Source organism: Hyperolius riggenbachi, chromosome 5 (genome assembly GCF_040937935.1).
Source record: "Hyperolius riggenbachi isolate aHypRig1 chromosome 5, aHypRig1.pri, whole genome shotgun sequence".
Taxonomy (NCBI): Eukaryota; Metazoa; Chordata; class Amphibia; order Anura; family Hyperoliidae; genus Hyperolius; species Hyperolius riggenbachi.
Window position 1 is genome coordinate 80,456,692 of NC_090650.1, and position 22,193 is coordinate 80,478,884.

The 22,193-nt window shown below is 44.3% G+C and overlaps 1 protein-coding gene across 3 annotated transcripts in view; it reads left to right on the forward strand.

Annotated features, from left to right (window-relative positions):
* PRKAG2 (protein kinase AMP-activated non-catalytic subunit gamma 2) overlaps window positions 1–22,193 on the forward strand; it is a 421,795-nt gene that overhangs the window by 169,924 nt on the left and 229,678 nt on the right. Inside the window, exon 1 of one of the 3 annotated variants that reach the window (XM_068235915.1) lies at window positions 19,304–19,705. The exons of the other annotated variants lie outside the window; for them this stretch is intronic. Within the exon in view, the coding sequence (XP_068092016.1) occupies window positions 19,606–19,705 (100 nt within the window). The 5' untranslated portion in view covers window positions 19,304–19,605. Of the gene's footprint in view, window positions 1–19,303; window positions 19,706–22,193 lie in introns of those variants that run through there. 3 annotated transcript variants of the gene reach the window in all.

The following is a 22,193-nucleotide window of genomic DNA, read 5'->3' on the forward strand; positions in this document are numbered from 1 at the left end:
TGTCCACCCTCATTGTGTCAGTCGCAAACCCTGGCTGACCAAAGCCACGAAACAGTTGAAAAGGTGCGCTAGGGTAGCTGAACGGCGTTGGAGGAAAAGTAACACAAGTGAGGACGTCGACGTCATCTCATACAAAAAAGCCTTGAACAACTTTAGGTACGCACTCTCTGTAGCAAAAAAAGTCCTATTTTTCATCCCAAATATCCTCCCATTCCCACAATGCACAGTGCTTGTTCAGCACTTTAAACTCTGTCCGTCTCCATCCCCCTCTTCCTCCTCCTTCTTCATGCTTATCAGCTAAAGAAATTACACCATACTTCATTGATAAAATTGTCAAAATCCAAAGTGGATTTTCCATGCAGCCCTCAAATCCCACCTCCACACCTCTCATTAACTGCTCTCCATCTGCCTTCTCTCCACTCTGAACATTCACTTACCTCTATAATCTCCAAATCCCATCTAACCACCTGTTGTTTGGATACTATTTTCTCCCATCTCATTACCTGGCTTTCCTCATTGTCCATGCCTGTACTAACATCGCTATTTAACCTGTCCCTGTCCACTGTACATCTCCTCAGATCTGCACATGACCTTCTATTGTCCTTCTCTAGAATGACCTCCTCGCAATCACGTATACAAGATTTTGCATGTGCTTCACCCCTCCTCTGGAATGCCCTCCCACAACACATCCGTCACTCTCCAACCTTTTTTACCTTTAAAGGGACCCTGAGCGAGAAAAAAAACAAAATTGGTACTTACCTGGAGCTTTTTTCCAGCCCACTGTAGGTCGGGAGGTCCCCCGGCGTCCTCCTGGCTCCTCTCCCGGTCCCTCCGCCACATACTGCACCGGCGACACCCGGGACGGGTGTCGGGCTCCCACTTCCTTAACGGTGACGCTCTTCGTCATCACAACGGCCACTGCACGTCATCACGTCGGCCGCCATGACAGTACTGCGCATGAACGATTAAACCGCGCATGTGCAGTACTGTCACATGATGACTCGCAGTGGCCGGCGTGATGACGAAGAGCATCACCGTTAAGGAAGTGGGACCACGACACCTGGCCCAGGTGTCGCCGGTGCGGTATGCGGTGGAGGGACCGGGAGAGGAGTCAGGAGGACGCCGGGGGACCTCCCAACCTATAGTGGGCTGGAGAAAGCTCCAGGTAAGTACCAATTGTGTTTTTTTTTACTGCTCGGGGTCCCTTTAAACACTCTCTGAAAACTCAATTGTTCCGACAAGCTTATGCGCTACCAGGCCAACTTGCACTCCTAACCTACTAGATATTCTAATACACACTGCCTCTAGGTATGTTTACTGTATACTACCCCACCTCTTGTTTCCACCCATTCCCTTAGATTTTAAGCTTGCATGGGCAAGGCTCTCTCCCCCTTTTGTTTCTTGGAAATCATTATACATTTTATTCATCATGTTACTTTCGTCATTGTCATTACCAGTTCTGTATTTTGTATTGATTCTGTATTGTGTCATCAATTATGTATTTTGTATATTTGTGTATTCCACTTGTCTGTATTATTATGCACCCCATGTTCATTTCTTACTTTGATCAGTGCCACAGTATATGTTGGTGCTATAAATCAATAATAATAAAGTGTACCTGAGACAAATTGCAGCAAAGGATTTATACTCACCTGGGGCTTCTGTCGGCCCTCTGTAGACCAGTAGCTCCCTCGCTGTCCTCCCAGTACCCTCGGTTGTGCCGCTGACAGCCCAGTAAAATCTACAATCATGGGCCACTGTGAGACTGGGTTCACATATGACATAGCATGAAAGGCTGCCTTTTATGTCAAGTTTTATGTTAATGTTGTATGCGTTTTTATGTGTTTTTTGTGCATTTGCAATGTGTCTTTTATGTGATTTGCTTGTGTTTTAATGAGTTTGCGGTTCGCATGAACAAAACGCATGTGCGTTTTGCATGCGTTTTTTAAATTTCCATTTATGCAAATCACTTGGAAGACAACATGAAGCGGAAATACGTTAAACAAAAATTTTGGGGGGGAAAAACCGCATATTAAAACGCATGGAAAACGCATTGAACCGCTATGCATCTGTGTCACCGTAGACTCTCATTATGTGCGTTTTCCCAGCTTTCCTGCATAATATGCAACAAAACCAGCATTTTTAAAAACGCAGGTTTGAAAACACATGAAAAACGCATATGCATTTTTATATGCGTTTTTTCCTTCGGCACATAGACTTCGATTAGCTGCAAAAATGCAGCCTTTTCTGCAACGCTAGCATTTCTACTATGTGTGCACCCAGCCTGACAGAAAATTTAGCTAAAAGTTACATACAGAGAAAGCATTATACCCTTTTCTGAATGATTGTAGCTTGGCATCTATGCCTTGCAGGGAAATTGTTGTACTAGGCAGTGGCGCACGGAGGGGGTTGTTCTGGGTGTCTAGAACACCCCCCTGCACCGAGACCGGAAGTGGGGCTGCCGCATGGCCTGGCCGGCTGGGGAGAGAAGACAGAAGAAAATGATGGAGGCGCCAGCCGCGCTAATAAGGGATGCGGGAACCGGCTTTATTCCTCGCTCCCTCCCTCCCTCTGAATGCCCCTCGCCTGCGGTGAATGTGTGCCCGGCTCCCCCATGAGTGTGTGCGCAGCGGAGCGGTAGGTCCTCTTACCGCAGATCAGGCGCACCAGCAACTGGAGTCTCATGCTTCCTGTGACGTCATGGTAAACAGGAAGCATGAGACTCCAGTTGCTGGTGCGCCTGATCTGCGGTAAGAGGACCTACCGCTCCGCTGCGCACACACTCATGGGGGAGCCGGGCACACATTCACCGCAGGCGAGGGGCATTCAAAAGGAGGGAGGGAGCGAGGAATAAAGACGGTTCCCGCATCCCTTATTAGCGCGGCTGGCACCTCCATCATTTTATTCTGTCTTTTCTCCCCCGGGCAATCTTCTCCCCACACAGGGGGCGGGCACCTTCCTTCACCTATCTTATACTGGGGGGCATATACCTATCTAATCTATCCTGGGGGGCATATACCTATCTAACCTATACTGGGGGGCATATACCTATCTAATCTATCCTGGGGGGCATATACCTATCTAACCTATACTGGGGGGCATATACCTATCTAATCTATCCTGGGGGGCATATACCTATCTAACCTATACTGGGGGGCATATACCTATCTAATCTATACTGGGGGGCATATACCTATCTAACCTATACTGGGAGGCATATACCTATCTAACCTATACTGGGGGGCATATACCTATCTAACCTATACTGGGGGGCATATACCTATCTAACCTATACTGGGGGCAACTATATGGGCTACCTATACTGGGGGGGACCTATAGCTGGCTACCTATACTGCGGGCACCTATACCTGTCTCCACGTTGGGGGCGCATTTTACGCCCTCACCCTGGGTGCAATTTAGCCTAGAAACTGCTAGTATTTGGCTCCACCCACACCATATTTTGGCCACGCCCACACGCCACTTTCAGGAACCCCCCCCTTGGAAATCCTGGATTTGCCCCTGCTAGGCTAGTGGTTCATGGAAAAAAACTGAATGAAATTTGATGTGCCTCTGGTGAGCGCTACAGCTGTTATTAAACGTCAGCACCTCTCCATGCAGGTCACTTCCTTGTAAATCATTAACAAATTAGCACCATTCAGAAAATACTTTATCAGTCATTCCTAAGTTTAAATAAACATGTTATAAACAGTGATAGATCACAAATAAAACTAATAGTGGAAAAGGGCAAAAACTAAGAATAACATTAAGCCTTATAAAAGCTGCATATACATTGGTGATAAAATGGATAAATACACAGGAACAGCCAAAACATTAAAACCACAAACAGATCAAATTGATATCATTACCTCGTCACAATGGCACCTGCCAAGAGGGGCAATAGTAGGCAGCAAGTTAAAAGTCAGTTGGTGAAGGTGATGTTTTGATAGCAGGAAAAATGCAAGCGTTTGTATCAATGCACAAAATCGCAGTAATACTGCCGTGCACAGACAGCACACCGCAATATTACCTTTGCTTCAAGTATTGCGAGTTACGCTATTAGCGTTACCCGCGGTTCTCTAGTAGCACAACTGCTGCTACAGTGACCTTACTGTACTGTACCAATGTATTCTAATTGTGCAATGCGTGCTACTCAAACATTGTAACTACCAGTAAACTTGCCATGCACAGCCTCAAATGGCAAATTCACCAGCATTTAATAAAAAGGGCTTTGACAAGGGCCAAATTGTGATGGTGTGAAAGCCCAACAGAGGCAGTTCTTCCTGAGGAAATTGAGGAAGTTTGGAATGCTGAGGGAGCTGCTGACCAGTTTCCATACTGCCACCATTGAGTCTGTACTTTGCTCCTCCATGCTCTTGTCCGTTGCTCCTCCTCTCATCGTCTGGTATACAAGGGCAAATTCAAGGGACAGGGACAAATTCCAATCAGCTTCAAGTGATTGATTGCATGCAATTTGCAAAAACATTCCAACACTTGTTCACAAATCTGCATCAAATTCAAAAACATCTCAAAGATCAGCTGCCAAGTTCTTCAGATAAAATTAGTGATTCAATATACACAAACTTCAGGGCTGTTTAGAAAATTGCTTGTCACCAAATCAGAAATCACCAAGATATAAAACATTCAAAGGCAGACACAGGTTATAAGGTCTAATCGCATATCCAGGGTTCCCCTTTAACACAAGTCCTCCAACTGCTGTTAGCCTCTGTTAGCCTCACACCATCACTAAAGGTCTCCCACTCAGAGGTGAAGTACCAGGTCAAGGAGACACAAAACTCCTCTAAGAGTAAACTGTTTAAGCATTTATTCAAATGAACAATTAGAGATCACAGACTATGGACCCTAAAGTTTCATAAACTCTACTGCTGCATTCACTATATCTGGTCCGGCTTACCGGTTTCACAGTCAGCTTGAAGCCAACTGCAGCTGGTTAGTAGTTACAGCAACTAAAAGACCAGACGGCTCCTCTCATTAAAAATTATTGAAAAGCCCATGCTGTGTTTGCACAGGGAGTTAAACCAGCAAGGAATTATGTGGCTCCAAACAGATTAATAAACCCCTGGAAGCTCTGTGACCAATATGACCACTAACTTTATTGACCAGTAATGCTAAGTGCTCAGATCATGAACTGCAGCGTACTCTGTGTGTGTGAATTACCCTACACGTGTATACATTTTAATGCAATCTTTCTGCTAAAACTATGAATTTTAAAAATGATAGCAAACAGAATTTAAAGTGATCACATGCATGTTATAAAATGATTGATTCAATTAAAATCAGTTAAAATCTTTCCCTTCCATAGATCAATCACATTTGATTGAAAATTATCTAATTTCATCATTTGTTCATAGTGTGCCAGTTCAGCCATCATTTTCTCAAAAGGAAAAGTGCAATTGAATCAGGGCCTTTTTCTGGCCTATGTAATGCCCCAGACAGAGAAGCCAGTGGCACCCTCTGTAACACTCCTAGTGCAAACACACACTAGATGAAGAGGGGAGGGAAGAGGATGAGTGGGGTACCTTCAGGTAAAGATAACACTACAGGGGAGGCTGCAAAGCTTTAAGACATAACAGGGGCACTGACAAAGCTGGAATATACAGCATGCATTGCACTGCAGAATACCTGGAAGAGAAAGAGGGGGGTGGCATATCTAGAGGGGAGCAGGCATGGCTCTTGCCATAGGCGCTATGAGCCATGTCGGCCCCCATGCTGCACCACTATGCTTGCTCCGGCGTATTTCTGTCACTCAGACCTCAGATCAGCAGCGAACGAAAAAAGGGAGAGAGAGAGAGTGCACAGTAACCACGGAAATAGGGCACTTCATATGCGGAAGTAACATCATTAGTCACTTCCCACATGTGAAGTGTGCTGCGGGGTACCAAGTGCACCCCCTCTCCCTCTCCTAGATTGCCGATGATCTGAGGTCTGTGAGTAATGGAGAGCTTACTTACACCAGTGCGGTGCCCTAATGGGGGATGGAGGGGGGCTACCTATACTAAGGGGAGCTTGGGGGAAAGGGGAGGACTAGAGACCCCTCTCACTACCTACACTGGGGCACTACTTATACTGGACACCTCTGAATACCTATACACCTGTCCAAATACTGGGGGCACCTCTGGCTACATAATACTGTGGGGCACATCTGGCTACCTATTAGTATTGGGGGGGAGGGGGCACAATTTCAGTGTTTGCTATGGGTGCTATATTGCCAGGTACGCCCCTGACAAAGGGTGCAGTATTGGGGACTTACAATAGAAAGCACACCAAGCCTTTGCCTGGCTGGTCTTTGCCCACAAACAGGCCTGAATTGAATGATCCCCAGTACAATGTATATGACCATGACCAGCCTTTGACTTCCTTGTGGGCTCATCAGCTCCAGTGTAATCATAAAAATTGGCTAAGGTTGTATGAAGTATTGAGTTAATACTTTGAAAATGTTTTCATTAGTATTAGAAGACTATTAAGCAGGCAGTTACATTACACTCCTCTTGCAGTCTTTTTTTAATCTGTTGTTTACACTTGATCATTAGAATTTTACTTTTTGCACCATTTGACCTAAATTCCTCATGCTGCATAACCAATTTACAACTTTCATTGACTGTTTTAGTGATTACCTGGGGCTGGAAAATACTGCACTGCAGCGTCTAATGATAAGCCCCATTTCGATTTAATTATCAGTGTACATTACAACAGCGGAGACATGGTTGTTTTCCATGGGAAAGTGTTATTTTTAGTTTGAGGGTCTTTCCAGCAGAAGGCAGTTTAGTTTATAAACACAGCTCTATATCTGTGAGGCAAATCCAGACTGTAAATCCAGCGTTTAGACTGCCACTGGAAAAATAACAAACACTAGGTTAATACATTTGTTCCACAAAAACACTGCAAAGAGCTTGGTCCATAGTTTGCATAGCGGGTGTGAAGGCTGCACTTCATAATAAATAATGAGAAAAGGGTAGGGCCGAGATTGCAAAGCAACCTGTATCAAGTGTGGTGTATATTATTATGTATATGGGTATATATGTATGTATTATGCATATTATTATGTGTTGGTGTCTATTATTATTATTTAGTATTTATATAGCGGCAACATCTTCCACAGTGCTGTACAGAGTATGTTGTCTTGTCACTTAAAGGGAACCTGAAATGAGAGGTATATGGAGGCTGCCATATTTATTTCCTTTTAGGTAATACCAGTTGCCTGCCAGTCCTGCTGGTCCTCTGCCTCTAATACTTATACTTTTAGCCATAGACCCTGAACAAGCATGCAGCAGATCCGGTGTTTCTGACATTATTATCAGATCTGACAAAATTAGCTGCATGCTTGTTTCTGGTGTTATTTAGACACTATTGCAGCCAAATAGGGCAGCAGGGCTGCCAGGCAACTGGTATTGTTTAAAAGGAAACAAATATCGCAGCCTCCATATACTTCACCATACCTCCTAACTTTTTGAGATTAGAAAGAGGAACACTTAAGCCACACCCCATGTCACACCTCTAACCACGCCCCTGACACACCCTAGTCAGGCATACTATAAAGATTTCAGAAGAAAAATATGTTGTTTTATAATTCAAACCTCACAGTTCCTTTTTATCCTGGTTCATTTTCCTTCATATTAACATTTTAAAATAAGAAATATATCAATTTAAAGCAGGGGTCCCCAAACTTTTTCGGTCAAGGGCCGGGTCAACATACTTCAGACTGCTGGGGGGCCAGAACATACATAAAATGGTGTTGAAAAACATTACATTGAATCTAGGTTTTGATTTCCCCCCATCATGCCTGAAGAAGAACTCTCAGCAGCAGCCAGTCAGTCATGCTACGCCTGAAGTACGTCTTTGTGCTCCAGACAGTGAAGCATACCCAGGTGACAACCTGCCATCCAGTTGGACAGCACTGTCACCTGATGCAGAATTGGATTGGAAGCCAACAAATTACTTTCTACAGTATGTGGATGGGTGGTGCAAGCACTGCTATTCTATATGCGGGCCACTGATATTTAAAGGATGCAGTGGGCCACATCTCGAAGTTATACATTTTGTTTGTGGGGGACAGTGAAAAAGCCTCGGGGGGCCGCATTCGGCCTGCGGGCCTTAGTTTGAGGACCACTGATTTAAAGAAAAGGAATAAAGTTCAGAGTAAGTTAAACTAATTTTGAGTAGAAAAATACATTTACACATATCTGTAAATCAGACCAGAAAGAGGGACAAGTGAGAGAGAGAGAGGGACAGAGGGAATGGGTTCCCAAAGAGGGACTGTTCCTCCAAAAGAGGGACAGTTGGGAACTATGACGACTTCTCACTTCAGGTGAGGGGCTCACAATCTAATACCTACCTTAGTCAAATGTCTATCTATGTATCGTGTAGTGTAGGTATCATAGTCTGTGTTTTTGGGCATATGCAGCTTTGTGAAGCTTATACTGTGTATGCTGCTTTGCAGATGCTGAGCATCATAACAGAGGTCTTACTTGCAGGCCCTAAAATGAAAGGGCCATTATTGTGAACATGTCTAAACTATATATTGTATACATGCAAAATGTTAATTTTACCCAGAGTAAAATGCACTTATAATTTTCATTTCCTATGTGGCTGTCACTCTCAATAGGTAGTAAAAAGATGACAGTTCTGACTGAATTTTGAACTAGTCTGCAAGTGTGCAAGGGGCCTGAAACTGTATGAATTCAGTAACAGAAAGGCTGAGCTTCATGCTCTTCATGCTTTCAGTTAGTATAATGGCCGTGTAACCACAGGGCAGAACTTCAGCATGTAACCTTTTAAAAATAAAAATAGAGGCAGGATTTTCCATAACTGCACGAAATCTAAGCTAGAAATATTGTGAGCTGAGAACAGAGATTTCCTTCGGTTTCTAAGCAAACAGATGCATCTCTATGCAGTATAATAGTTTGCAGATGAAATCCGATTGAAAGATACATATCATAAATGAAGGAGCTGATATTCTTACGGGCACAGTCAGTGGGCAAATTCAGAAATAATGTTTCATTCTCAGGGTTTCTTTTTTATTCAGTGGTACTTTAGACAACCCTTTTGATACATTAGGGGCATATGACACCAGCGTCTCTCCACTTATCTCTATTTTCTGCTTAGCCAAGATGATGTAACACTCCGGATCTTTCCATGACGCATGAGGTGCCCATACTCAAGCGCAGGAGATTTGGGTGCAGCTGGCGCCACCATAGGCCGTAATAGGAATTACGGCTAAAGCTGCGCTCAGTGAGTAATTTGGGCGCCGTCAAAAGACCAAGTACACAGCAGACCATTGTTTGCAGTCATGTTTGTTTTCCCTCTGCTCTCTGTGTTCTGGCCATAGATGGACTATGTAAGTAACTATTTTCATTTTCTGATCTTTGTAGTGGAACAGTTTATGAATGATGGCAGCTTCTGTTATCCCAAGGGATGGATTATGTAAAACAGAAAGGAGAGATAGTGTTTTTGGTGCCTGTATCATCCAATAGGATTTCAGCTATAATTTCTGATTGCTGTTATTACTACTATTATAGATATTAAAACGCTGGGCAGTTTGTAGGCTAAATTGCACCCAGGGCGAGGGTGTAAAAATTGCACCCCATGCCCCCCAACCACCGTGGACTCGCAAACCCTTACTCTTTACACTAACCATAGCTGAAGGAACCTCACAAATCCAATCTCTACCATAATAAGGTTACAATGGTTCCACTATAATCTAAGGCCATTTTTTTTTGGGGGGGGGGGGGGGGGGGGGACAGTTAACAAACCAGTTTGTTTTGGGGTTTTGAAGGAAAACAGAGTTCCCAGACGAAACCCATAAATGTAGGGAGTGGTTCACTGTAGCTATCCCAGGAGAGATCCCGATGAAGGGAGATGATTCCCAAAACGCATAGAGACGTAGGGAGGGACATAGCTATCCCAGGAGAGTTTGACTGCAGCATGTTGTGAGAGGGGGACATACAGCCACGTACAGGCATCTGAGGAGACAGAGTTGCTGGCCGTAATATATTGTTACCATCTGGAGCTTTATTGCAGCTCGCTTTACCATTGCATTTGAATCTCTGCCTAGGTATCCTTTGTATGTTATTTGCGCTGGTTTTATTGTCTATATTGTCTAATGTATCCTTTAAAGTGAACTTCGAGTCAAAAAATGAGTCAAAAAACAGATTGTTGCCTTTGATGTGGGGTTTGAGCCTTTGACCTGGGTTTGAATCCTGGCTCAAGACAATACGTAAACCAGTAAGGATTCTTTGAGCAGGGCTCTCTAATCATCTGGAGCGTGCCCAAAGTGGCTGCAGCCCTAAAGCACTTGGAGTCTATTTGGAGAAAATCGCAATATAAATGCTCTAGTGTCTTGTCTTCTCTCCCCCACCGCCACTCCCTGGGACCCTTTGGAAGATCCTCTTCATGCATGAGCACGGCCATAACGCCACCATGCAAGTATGGCCACGCCTGTGCAGGTGTGGCCATACTCGCTCATGAGGCACTTGTGCTTGTGGAAGTGTGTGGTCGGGATCAGAAATCCAACAACCTCTTGTCACATTTCTTTCGGTGGTCTTAAAGCAGCAGTGGTGGTCCGAAGGATGGTGTGGGAAGCCTCTACAGGACCCAGAGGCTTCCTTCTTCTTAGGTAAGTATTCGTTTTTTGACCTGACCTTTATACTCCCATTGGAGAATATTCTCTTTAGTGCTAGTGAGCTGGTGTGCTGTATTACACTCATGCAGGTAATGCTTGGTTTCCTTTTTAGAAAACCTAGCATATTTTGAAGTCTGGGAATCATAACTGATCAACTGTTTGTAAAATAATTTTTATGAATTATAGCAAATATAAAAAAAATAAAACAATATTATTAGCGGCAACCCTGAGTCATGCTCGGGCTGAAAAGCCGCAGAGCCGTAACACAGAGCCTGACTTGGGGTAGCCACTGGGAGGCATAAGCAGAGTCTTTGCACAGGGGGCATTTGCATCTCACCTCCCTCGGGATCCAGCCGCTGGCAGTCATTCTTCTTCCAGTCCTCCAAGGCTCTCGATACCTCTGGTGATATCGCCGTCTGTCGTCATGATGACAGACGGTGATCTCACTATAGGGGTAGACTGCCACCTGGTGTATGGAGGGAGAATTGCAGCGCTGGATCCAGGGGAGGTGAGTAATGTGCTGGGTTAACACAGATCTATCCAGCGGTATGATTTTTTTTCCACTGCTTTTAGCGTCTAAAAGCTTGTGAAAAAACTGCACCGCTTTTAGACCCTAAAATCTGGAAGTAATCATACCTCTAGGGAGGTTAATTAGGAACCTTAAAGGGTGCTGGCAGTCTCAGAACTAACTGATATGAGATTAGCTTTTATTTCCAATATTAGTGAAGGGTAATTTTCCGCTGGTTGTAGAACATTCTGTGTCTTTGTTCTGTTCTCCTTTGCTCTTCTGTACTTAGTCATACTGACTAACATTACAAGGAATAATAATAATAATATTCTGGCAACGGAGTCTTGATACGCTCTCAGCCTGGAAGTCTGTGCATGGTTAAATGAATATTTAATGATTTTCCTGTGGTAAGGAGCTCAGAGCGGCTATGGGGTTATTTGTGTACACCTCACATATTGCCAACTTTCCAGGATTATTACATTTAATAAGCCTCCAGATTCATCATCCAGGACGAAACCAGGGCTGACTTCACTGGCATGTGCACAATTTCATAATGGTAATACTGCTGAGGATCAGACCGTGGCTCGTCATTTAAATGGTATTACAAAGGCATTGCCTTGTCAGCTTGTGAACTGGGACAAGTCAATAGGCCTTGTGGAATTTTTTCCTTTTATTTCACTATGCAGAATTTATTATGAAATCTAAGGAGTCAGTGGAAAATGGAGAGAAGCTCCTGAATCATCTGCTGGAGGGTATTTGGGTAATATAGCGCCTATGGCAAACCCTGAACTTGCACCCCCCCAGTAAGAACCCCCTTCCCCTCTAAAAACAGCATATTTTCTCATGTACATGTGTTATGGTTGCCTATGTCTTTGGCTTGGGATAGGGCTGATGTTAATTTTTAGCAAATATCTTTTCATATACCCTCTCTATCCTTTTTTCTAACACTAAGCCAAGTGCGCCCTACATACAAACATTATGTAGCCATGTTCCCCAGATAACAGAATGAATCGGATCTGAGGTCTGAGTGACGGGAAGTCACGGGGGCAGGTGTGGCGGCGCAGCACAAGGGCAGGCATGGTGCCCATGGCATTGGCCATGCCTGCACCATCTAGATACACCTCTGATCATCTGTACCAATTAAAGTAGAGCAATGATCAGGGGTGGAACAATAGCCCTGGGGAAAGCCTAAGTGAAGCAGGTCAGTCAGGCGTGCGCACTGCACCCTGACCTGGGTGCTGCCATATACATAACATTATTATGTCTATGGCCACCTAAGGGTAATTCGGGGATCTGCCGATCGATGCACCCCAAATTACTTCTCCTTCATACATGCTACAGCTCAAAGGGAGAATAATAATTAACGCCGCACAGAATCTGTGTGACAGCGGGCGTCATTTGGCTCATCCTGCACCAAAAAGACCGGGTGGCGAAATGCCATGTATGCAACTGAGGTTTTAATTGTACTAACTACAACTTGTGTTATTTTGACAGAAACTGTATTCTTGGATGTTCTTCACAACTAACCCTGAGCCACACCTCACTTGTATTCCTCCCCATTGATAGTAAACAATGTGCCTGTCACTGTTTTGTGAAAATAGCTAAAGGGTGGAGTCAGTACTGCATTGTGTTAGTGTTACTGAGTATTAAGTTAAGAGTTTAAAGCGAACTAAGCACTTTATTTTTTTTAAGTGTGTGTGTGTGTTCGTAATGGTGTGTGGTGTTTAGGGTTCGAGGCTTGAGGGCAGCACCATTACTTACCTATGTGGTGCTGCCCCTCTGGTCCCCGGCCCGTACAGTGTGCGCCACCTTCTTCACCTGACTGTCAGCTTTGGCTGGCATTTGTAATTCCTGGCAGGGTCAAACGCACTACCTATTACTGCAGTCTGAGAAGCCTTACCTAATACCTGTATTTTAGTAATGGCTACCTGAGTATGTAAGGGGCAGCAACATAACACTACTATCTGGGTAGCACAATATCTGCCTAATACTACCAAATGGGGCTGGGGGGACACAAATGGCTGCCTAATACTTTCATCATACACATATATGACAACCTAAAACTACTTTGTGATTTCTTGTTAAAAAAAACACCAAAAAAACAAACTACTACTATGTGAGGTGCACAAAGGCTACCTCATACTACTATCTGGGGGAAATACATGTCTTCCTAACACTACTATCTGAGGGGGGCACAAAGACTTCTAATAGTGATATCTGGGGACGCATATGGCTATCTGGGGGTGCCCGGCTTCTTAATTTATTTATCTTGAAGAGCATCTGGGTGCTTAATTCTTTTATATGTGGGCACATGGCTACTTCATTTTTTATCTGGGGCATCTGGCTTCTTAATTCTTGTATAAAGGCATCAGAGACGCATCTGGGTAATATGGTGCCAGGGGCGTAGCAATAGAGGTTTCAGAGGTAGCCACCGCATCAGGGCCCTTGAGCCAGAGGGGCCCTAAAGGGCCCTCCCTATTGGTCCTGTGCTCATAATAATCACTTCTATAGATACTTTGAATGGTGGTAATCATTAACAAGCTGCTCCCCATCCCCTTCTTACACCTCTGACACTGTAGTTGCCATTGGCAGGTTTTGGTGCACCGTATCAATTGCTATGTATAGAGTGCTTGGGGGGCCCCATTGTAAAACTTTCATCAGGGCCCACAGCTCCTTAGCTACGCCACTGCCTATGGCAAACACTGAAATTGCCCCCCCTTCCCTGAGCACCCTTCCTCATGTACATCCCCCTTCCCTGAGCACCCTTCCTCATGTACATTTGTTATCGTCTGTTTTTTGCTGGGGGCATTGCTGGGAACTTTGCTGTGGGCTTTGCTGGACGCTCTGCTGTGGGCTTTGCTGGGTTGGGTGCTGCCTCGCTGGGTGGGAGGCCTGGTTGCTGCGCTACCTCTGTTCACAGACCTCAGATTAGCAGCAACCAGAGAGAGGCAGAGCAGGGTGCACACTACCCGCCTAGACCCGGTACACTTGCATGCAGGAAGTGACCAATGATGTTACTTCTGCATTCAAAGTGCCGCTGTCCGCAGGTAGCATGTTCCCTGCTCTGCCTCTCTCCAGTTGCCGCTGATCTGAGGCCTGATTAAAAAAGGCAGCGGGGATGGAGTCACAAGCGGCAGCGTAGTGGTGATCAGGGGGTGCAGGCATGGTGCCCATGGGTGCTGACCCCACCAAATACACCACTGAAAGGCGTCCCTGGAAACCTAATTAATTTATCTGGGGGCACGTGGCAGCTATCTCAATGCTAGCTAGAAGTAAGAAAACAGGCTACTCCTGCCTAATGCAGAAAGACAGATTTCTATAAGGGCTCGTTTCCACTATAGCGACTCTGCATGCGGGCACCGCATGCGGATTCGCATAGGCAATACAAGTGGATGGGATTGTTTCCACTTGTGCGTTGTGCGGGTGCGTTTTGGTGTGCGGGGGAAATCAGATTTCGCGTGCGGCTGGAATGCGGGCAAATCGCCCGCAATGCTTTTAATAGGGAAATCGCATGCGGCTTTGTCATGCGGTTTTCCCCGCGATTTTCCGTGCGATTTCGCATGTAATGGTATGGAAATTTACACAGGCAGCGACATGGTTAAATTCGCCTGCTTCTTAGCCATGCGAAATCGCGGGGAAAACCGCATGCAGAAACGCATCCGCATGCGATTTCGTCCGCGGTGGAATCCAGACGATTCCGCACCGCAACAGTGGAAACGAGCCCTGACTGTAAAAATACCTTACAGATTTGTGATATTATTTTCTCTGTGTCATTAATGAGAATTATTAAGCTCCTGGTCTAGCATCACGCAAAGAGAACAGCACACCTGACCAGAAAGTGACTGCTGTAACAGACAAATTTCTCTGATCACCACCTTATAGTGTCACCTGCGTCACCCAATGGCCACTTAATTGCCCCATGCCACTGTGCACCACAATCATCTGTAGCAAATGGCAGCCATTCATAGTAAATGGGACAAAATAAGCTGTCAGATATGCTGTGTAGATGACATTTCAGCACTCCTATGTAATTATACGACAGCACGGTTTGCTTGGTTACAAGGCTATGAATGTATAGCACAGCATGTGGTTGCAGCACTAGGAGCTGAGCATATGATGAGAGCAAAGCTGCTCTTACCACATCACAGTGACATGAAAGCTTCATGCAGATCACAAGGTACAGGGTGGGGACCACTCTCTGCACTTCCATACTAGTCTGCCCTATGAGCATATACAGTATACATCACAAACCAGTGCATTGATATTTCTGGGTGAGTGATGTTTCTGAAAACTGGCAAGAGCTTTTCTCTGCGATGCGATAAAAAGGTCTTGCCTCTTACCCTTCAATATTTCCTGCTGCTGATCAGGTAGTCATCTAGTAGAGAGCTGTCAGGGAAAAGGGTCCACACATTATGTTTAACTAGGTGATTTACATCACAGGAGCTTAAAGGCACAGATGTCCTTGCATCCTAGGCTTTGCCCTCCATGAACCTACAAACCCCCGCTGCACTGCAAGCGTGCTGACTGGCCCAGCTGTCAGTTCTTCCTTGCTTCCCTTGTCTGTCATAGGTAACTACAGGTGTCCCTTAGCATTAGGTAGCCAGAGGTACCCTCAGTATTAAAGAGACATTTAAGCCAGAAAAAAAAATTGAGTTTTACTCACCTGGGGCTTCTACCAGCCCCCTTCAGCAGTCCTGTGCCCTCGCAGTCACTCACTAATCCTCTGGTCCCCCGCTGCCAGCTAGTTTCGTTTTTGCCGACAGACCCGTCAGGACTGGCCACACGTAGCTTTTTCCGCATTCCCGACTGTAATTAGCGCTATTGCGGACCGCAACGCGTACAAAAATACGCGTATTTTTGTATGCGTTGCGGTCCGCAATAGCGCTAATTACAGTCGGGAATGCGGAAAAAGCTACGCGTGCCCAGCCCTGACGGGTCTGTCGGCAAAAATGAAACTAGCTGGCAGTGGGGGACCAGAGGATTAGTGAGTGACTGCGAGGGCACAGGACTGCTGAAGGGGGCTGGTAGAAGCCCCAGGTGAGTAAAACTCTTTTTTTCTGGCTTAAGGTTCACTTTAAATAGCTAGTTATGCCCCAGACTAGAGGGAGATCTCATCAGTGGAATGCCAAGAGCTGGGTGAGCAACCTGTTATTTACGCTGTGCTGCACAGGGAAGGAGGGAGGGAGGCACTAGGGGAGGGGAGTGAGCTAGCTGCCTTTCCACTATCAGGTGCCTGTAGGCATGTGCCTACAGTGCCTTAGGCCTGGAACCCACTAGCAGCCTTTTCTAAGTGCTAGTGATTTGAAAAGCTCTTGCTAATGCAATGCTATGGGTGATTGTTATAAATCAGTGTTTTTCAACATTTTATTGGTATGTACCCCTTTTAAAACCCTGTACTCACCAAGTACCCCCTAGCATAGTAAACATTATCACAAGTACCCCTTGATAAATATATATTTATTTGTAGTATATGATAATTGGTTCTGAACAATTTCCAAGCATTTACTATTGCTTTTAATTACTTACAACACTAATTTGGTATTTTTAAAATAAGATTTATCATTTTCTAAGACTCTAAATTTGTTATTCTTGGTCAAGTACATCAAGCCCGAGTACCCCCTGGAACCATCAGACGTACTCCCTGGGGTACGCGTACCACACGTTGAGAACCTAGGTTATAAATCACATCGCTCATGTGGGATCACACACATAGCGTTACATTAGCAAGAGCTTTTCAAATCAAAAGCGCTCAGAAAAGGCGTAGAAAAGCACTGCTAGTGGGTTACAGGCCTTATGTTAAATCCTGACCTGAAACTATGTACATGCCATTGCCTTCCAAAACTAGCTGACTAGTGAATGTCAAGAATACAAACTACCTACATTACTGATTAAAGAGGAACTTTAACCAAGGATTTAACTTCATCCCAATCAGTAGCTGATACCCCTTTCCCCCCCAAAAAAAATCCTTACCTTTTCTCAAATAGATCATCAGGAGGTCTGTGTGGCTGATATTGTGGTGAAACCCCTCCCACAGTGTGATGTCATTACCATGGTCCTGACAGTTTTCTCTCTGTGAACCTCGTTGCATTTTGGGAAGTAACAGTTTTTTTTCCAACTGCCAAGCAAGCAGTATCTCCCTCTGTGCATAGAACTCTCAATAACGAACATTCCACACAGGTGATGTGACCTGATAGAACTAAAGATATCACCACATGTGATACATTTCAGAATGCAAATCAGGGAGAGGAAAGATTTTACAGTGGGCAAACACTGACTGAATTTTGTATGAATGAATATTGTCATGAATAATAATAATTATGTTATTTTCACTACAGTTCTTTTTTAAGTGGAGGGAGATCAGGTTGTCATGGCTTTATGTGAAGGATTTTGTTATTTGCATCTACATGCTACATCATTCTTTTCATACGGAGGCATGCCAATAATTTAGATTAAAAGCTTCAATTACAAATTCCAACTTTACCACAAGAGGGCAGTGTAGCACAGTTAAACATCTGAGTGCTTTCTGTTGTGCTTTGTAAGATTTCAACCTGCATTGAAATAGGAAGTTAGTCGCTTTTTTAGTTAATATGTTAGTTAGTCAGTGCCTCTTGTTATATAGCACTAATATGTAGTACAGTACTATTGTTATCTCCACTTAGTACCAGAGGATTTAAACTGAAACAGATTTGCGTTTCATAAACAGACGTTTGTGGTAATACTGGGCGACCTACTCAAAATCAATAGGATTTACTAACATTTTGAAGATTATTTAACTTAATCACTAAAAGGAACCTGCACTTTTGTCTGGTTGTGTTTATAGAACAAGTTTGCAGATGGAGGTGAAGGAGTTAAAAGCAAGCTCTGTGGGCAGGATGAGGAGAAGTTGTTTGGTTGGCGGGCTTATCTGCCAGTCACCAAGCACCTTCTGGCTGCATTTTAAGCACTTCCTAACTGAGGGGTTCTGGTACTTCAGGAGATCATCAGATTCTCTTGAAATAGTCCTAATCACAAAATAATGCTGTGTATTCAATGTGAACTGCAATTCAGATAATAAACACTGGGGGGCAAAATCTCCTTGGTTTTGAGAATTAGCCTAATGTAATGTAACTACTTAGCCCAATGTCAACTTGTGAGCCCAAGGCTGTATTTATGTATTTTTCTCTCTAAGGGGTCATTTCCATTTGCACGATTTTACCACGCTTTTGGAAACGCGATTGCAGGGACATCACCACTGAATCGTGGCGCACAGTTGCCTGCATTTTGACATGTTTGCACCGTTATCCCATTCATATTACATGAATGGAATTGCAAGCCTCCTGCATCTGTGTACACTCGGCAGCAGCTAGTCTTCCTCCCTCACTCCCAGCATGCGCTTCCCGACCCCTGGTTGTCAATATGGGCTCTGCTGCTACCTCCTGTATCTGCATACACCTGGCGACAGATAGTCTTCCTCTCCCCTTCTGGTCACTGCAGTGTCCTCCACGGCCCATCGCTATCATCGATGAATCACAGCAAGGCTAAACCAAGCAGCAGGAGGTAGAGGACGTGGTGGAGAGCAGCAGCAGACCAACAAAAGGAGACCTAACAGCAGTCCCCACCCCAGCATGCTCCATATGCGCACTGTGTGCGCATGGCAGGCCAGTATCTGAGTATAAGCCAAGATTTTATTGTATATAAAATGTCATTTTGAGGCCCAAAAAAATCTTGGCTTACATTTAAGTGTGTATGGAATATGCATGCTGTCTTTTGTGTTTTTTTTCAAAGAAATAGTACAACCTGTACTTTAACCTGCTGGTCCCTGCCACTGTGCCAATCCTCTAGTTTTTTTAGAAATAGCGGCAATGACGGCAGTTGATGAAATACCAATATAACCTTTAAAACATCAAACAGAAGTAGATGGCAGCCCATGAAAGAGAGCTCACGTGACAATGTGTTAGTTTGTACCAATGTTGTACAAAACATTTTATTTATTAGGTAACAGCAGGTCGGCCAAGTAGTGAGGTCAGATGTGTGCAGTGATCCATCCTATGACAACCACTGGATGGAGTAGGACATTGACCAACAAAGTTTATCTACCACCTGCAACACCTCCCCCACAACCTCCCAAAGCAATCCAACTCATCCAACTTTACAAAGTAGCCAGCGTAAGATCCAGGTATCCATTCCTCTCCACCCATCCTGTAGACTCAACCACATTTGTTCACGTGAAGTTAAAGGAAGTACCTTTTGGAACATTGTGGTTACTACTGGCTCTACAAGTAGGACAGCAAGAGATATTTTCTGATAAATATACGACACAGAGACTTTTACTACTGACAGAAACCAGGATTTGCTTGAAGAGCACGCAGCTTAACTGACGAGAGTTGTATACATTCTTGTTGATCTGGAAACGGTGCAGAAATGGTGAAGGCATTGTTCTGCACAAAGGCTGCCATGCTATAGAAAGTACGCTACTACACTGATGGAAAGTTACAAGTATTCCGCTCTCCTGGGCTTTAAGCCAACTATGTGTACATCAAACAACATCAAGGCATCATCCATGGATAGAAATGCAGTCGCACGTATGTATTATATACATATGTTCACATACGGAAGCATTCTTGTGTTGTGCCTATTGTGTATTACGGTACACAGTGCTTCACTTATCAATATATCAAGTAAATTAATATATGTATAAACTGGGGAGTCAGAATCCTGCTCTTCCTTTGTGTATGTATACTAAAGATAATAGTGAAACAGGAGATGTTGGTGCTTTTTAAATGGAATCTGAAGTGAATGTAAACTTATGATATAATGATTTGTATGTGTAGTACTGCTAAGAAATAAAACATTAGCAGCAGAGATATGAGTCTAATATTGTTTCTAGTAGAGGAGGAGTTAAACGCCAGTTGTTATCTATGTAAAAGAGCTTATCTGAGCTCCAGGACTTTCGAAGGTACAGAGAGCTCTGTCTTCTGAAGCTTATTATCTCAAGTGTCTGTCACTGTATTTAGTTTTTTCTGCAGAGTAAAGCTTAAAAGTTCACTAGCCTGCTCTGTGAAATCATTTAGAATTCTGAGAGTAGTGTGTAAATTGCAAATATTAGAGAATGATGCAATGTTATTAAATAAAAACTAGATAACTGGAAATAAAAATATGAGACTATTTTCTTTGCTTCTAATGTTCTATTAATTATCCTTACCACATATACAATTCATTATATCATATTTTTTTTCCACTTCAATGTCACTTTAAATCATTGATAATAATAATGATCAAATATTATCCTAAGTATGTTCACTTCTTCAGAAGAAATGTATTATATATCACTAAGAGGAACCGTAACAACGTAGGATGCAGTAAATTATTCAGGACCAACTTTTATACTACAGTAATTATACTGGTTTCAGCATCAGAAACAATTCCTATAGCTATATATTGCAGTATATTGTATGTAGCCCACCCCCAGTGATGCTTAGCCTAGGCCAATTAGATATGTGGAATTCCATTAGAGCATTCTGGGAGACCAGATATATTTTGTGCTGGCTTTGGAATTCTCTGAAACCAACATTCCACAGATATAACCTGCTAGTACTAGAGATGTTGCTGTGCAAACACCACTGTATTTTTTGGACTATAAGACTCACTTTTTCTCCCCCAAAAGTGGGGAAAATAAGTCGTTGTGTCTTATAGTCCAAATGCAGGGAGTTTCTGACTTGTGGATGCCTTTCAATATGAACCTCCAACCTGCCACAATGTTGGGGACTCCCTGTACTGTGCCCATGCAGAGGAGGACACAGGCGGATACAAAGGGGCATAGAGGAGGACTCAACGACGACAGAGGCAGACACATGGAGGACACAAGGGGGACAGCGGAGGACACAGGGACACACAAGAGCTACAAGGAGGCATGAGGTACAAAGGGGGCATAATCCACAATATGCCCCTTCACCATGGATACAGGTTTAGTATAATTTTTCCCCCCCTGGTCTTTGGCCTCTAATCCTAGGTGCGTCTTATAGTCTGAAAAATATGGTAATTTATGAATGAATATTGTAAAAAAATAAGCAATTTTATTAATTACATTGTACATGTCTCTTGATCATTGTACCACAATCAACCTAAACTGGCAATTTGTAGCTTCATTCACTTGACCGTTACTTTTTATAAGAAGAGAAGGCAGTACATACCCCATAGGTTTTCATTATAGCTGTATATTACTACTACTTAATGTGTACTTCTTTCACTAACTGGTGAATGGGGCACCATGGTAATTTGGGCGTCGGGGATAGCCGCCAGTAGAATATCAATAAAGTACAGATATTCTACAAAAGTAGGAAACCGGCACCATCCACAGTTGCTCTTTAAGTATTTATTGCACAAGTGTCATGGAATAAATACAACGTTTCGGAGTACCATACTCCTTTCTCAAGTACATGACATATTGCAGACATTTAAAACACAGTTCTTATATACAGCCTAAGTCTGAATGCAGCCAATCAGCTTGCTGCATAAAGTATCCAATGAGCGCTACTCTACGAGCGCGGACTTGATGGAAAACTGTAAACTGACATAAGGAGCCAATCACTGTTAGAGGCCAACTCACGTGATCAGCAGGGCAGGACTGGGCGGGTATGAGCAGGCACACCCTCAGTGACGAGGGAGTGCCCTTCCTCCGCCCGACGTCATAATACCCGCCCCCACCTGGTACGGACCTGATGGGAGACAGGCTAGCAAGACGTCACGGCCAGCAGAACCTCCCGGCCGCGGCGTCAGCCTATGGACATCACGCCGACAAGGGGAATGCACGCTGGCCACGCCCATGTGCCAGCGCCGCTCACACCCCCGCCACCATGGCAACGGCACACCAACAGAGCAATGTAAACATCACCCTGCAGTGCGTCGCCCACCATCCGCACGGAAGGGGAACAGCGCACCACAGGACGGGGCACCAGTCCGCAATGGTACACGGCGATACGGGTGTAGAACACCCGATCGCCGCACCACCACGCAGCAGGTCGCGTCACACTCACCGCCCGCATGAGTCCATATGACGGCAGGCGGAGGAGA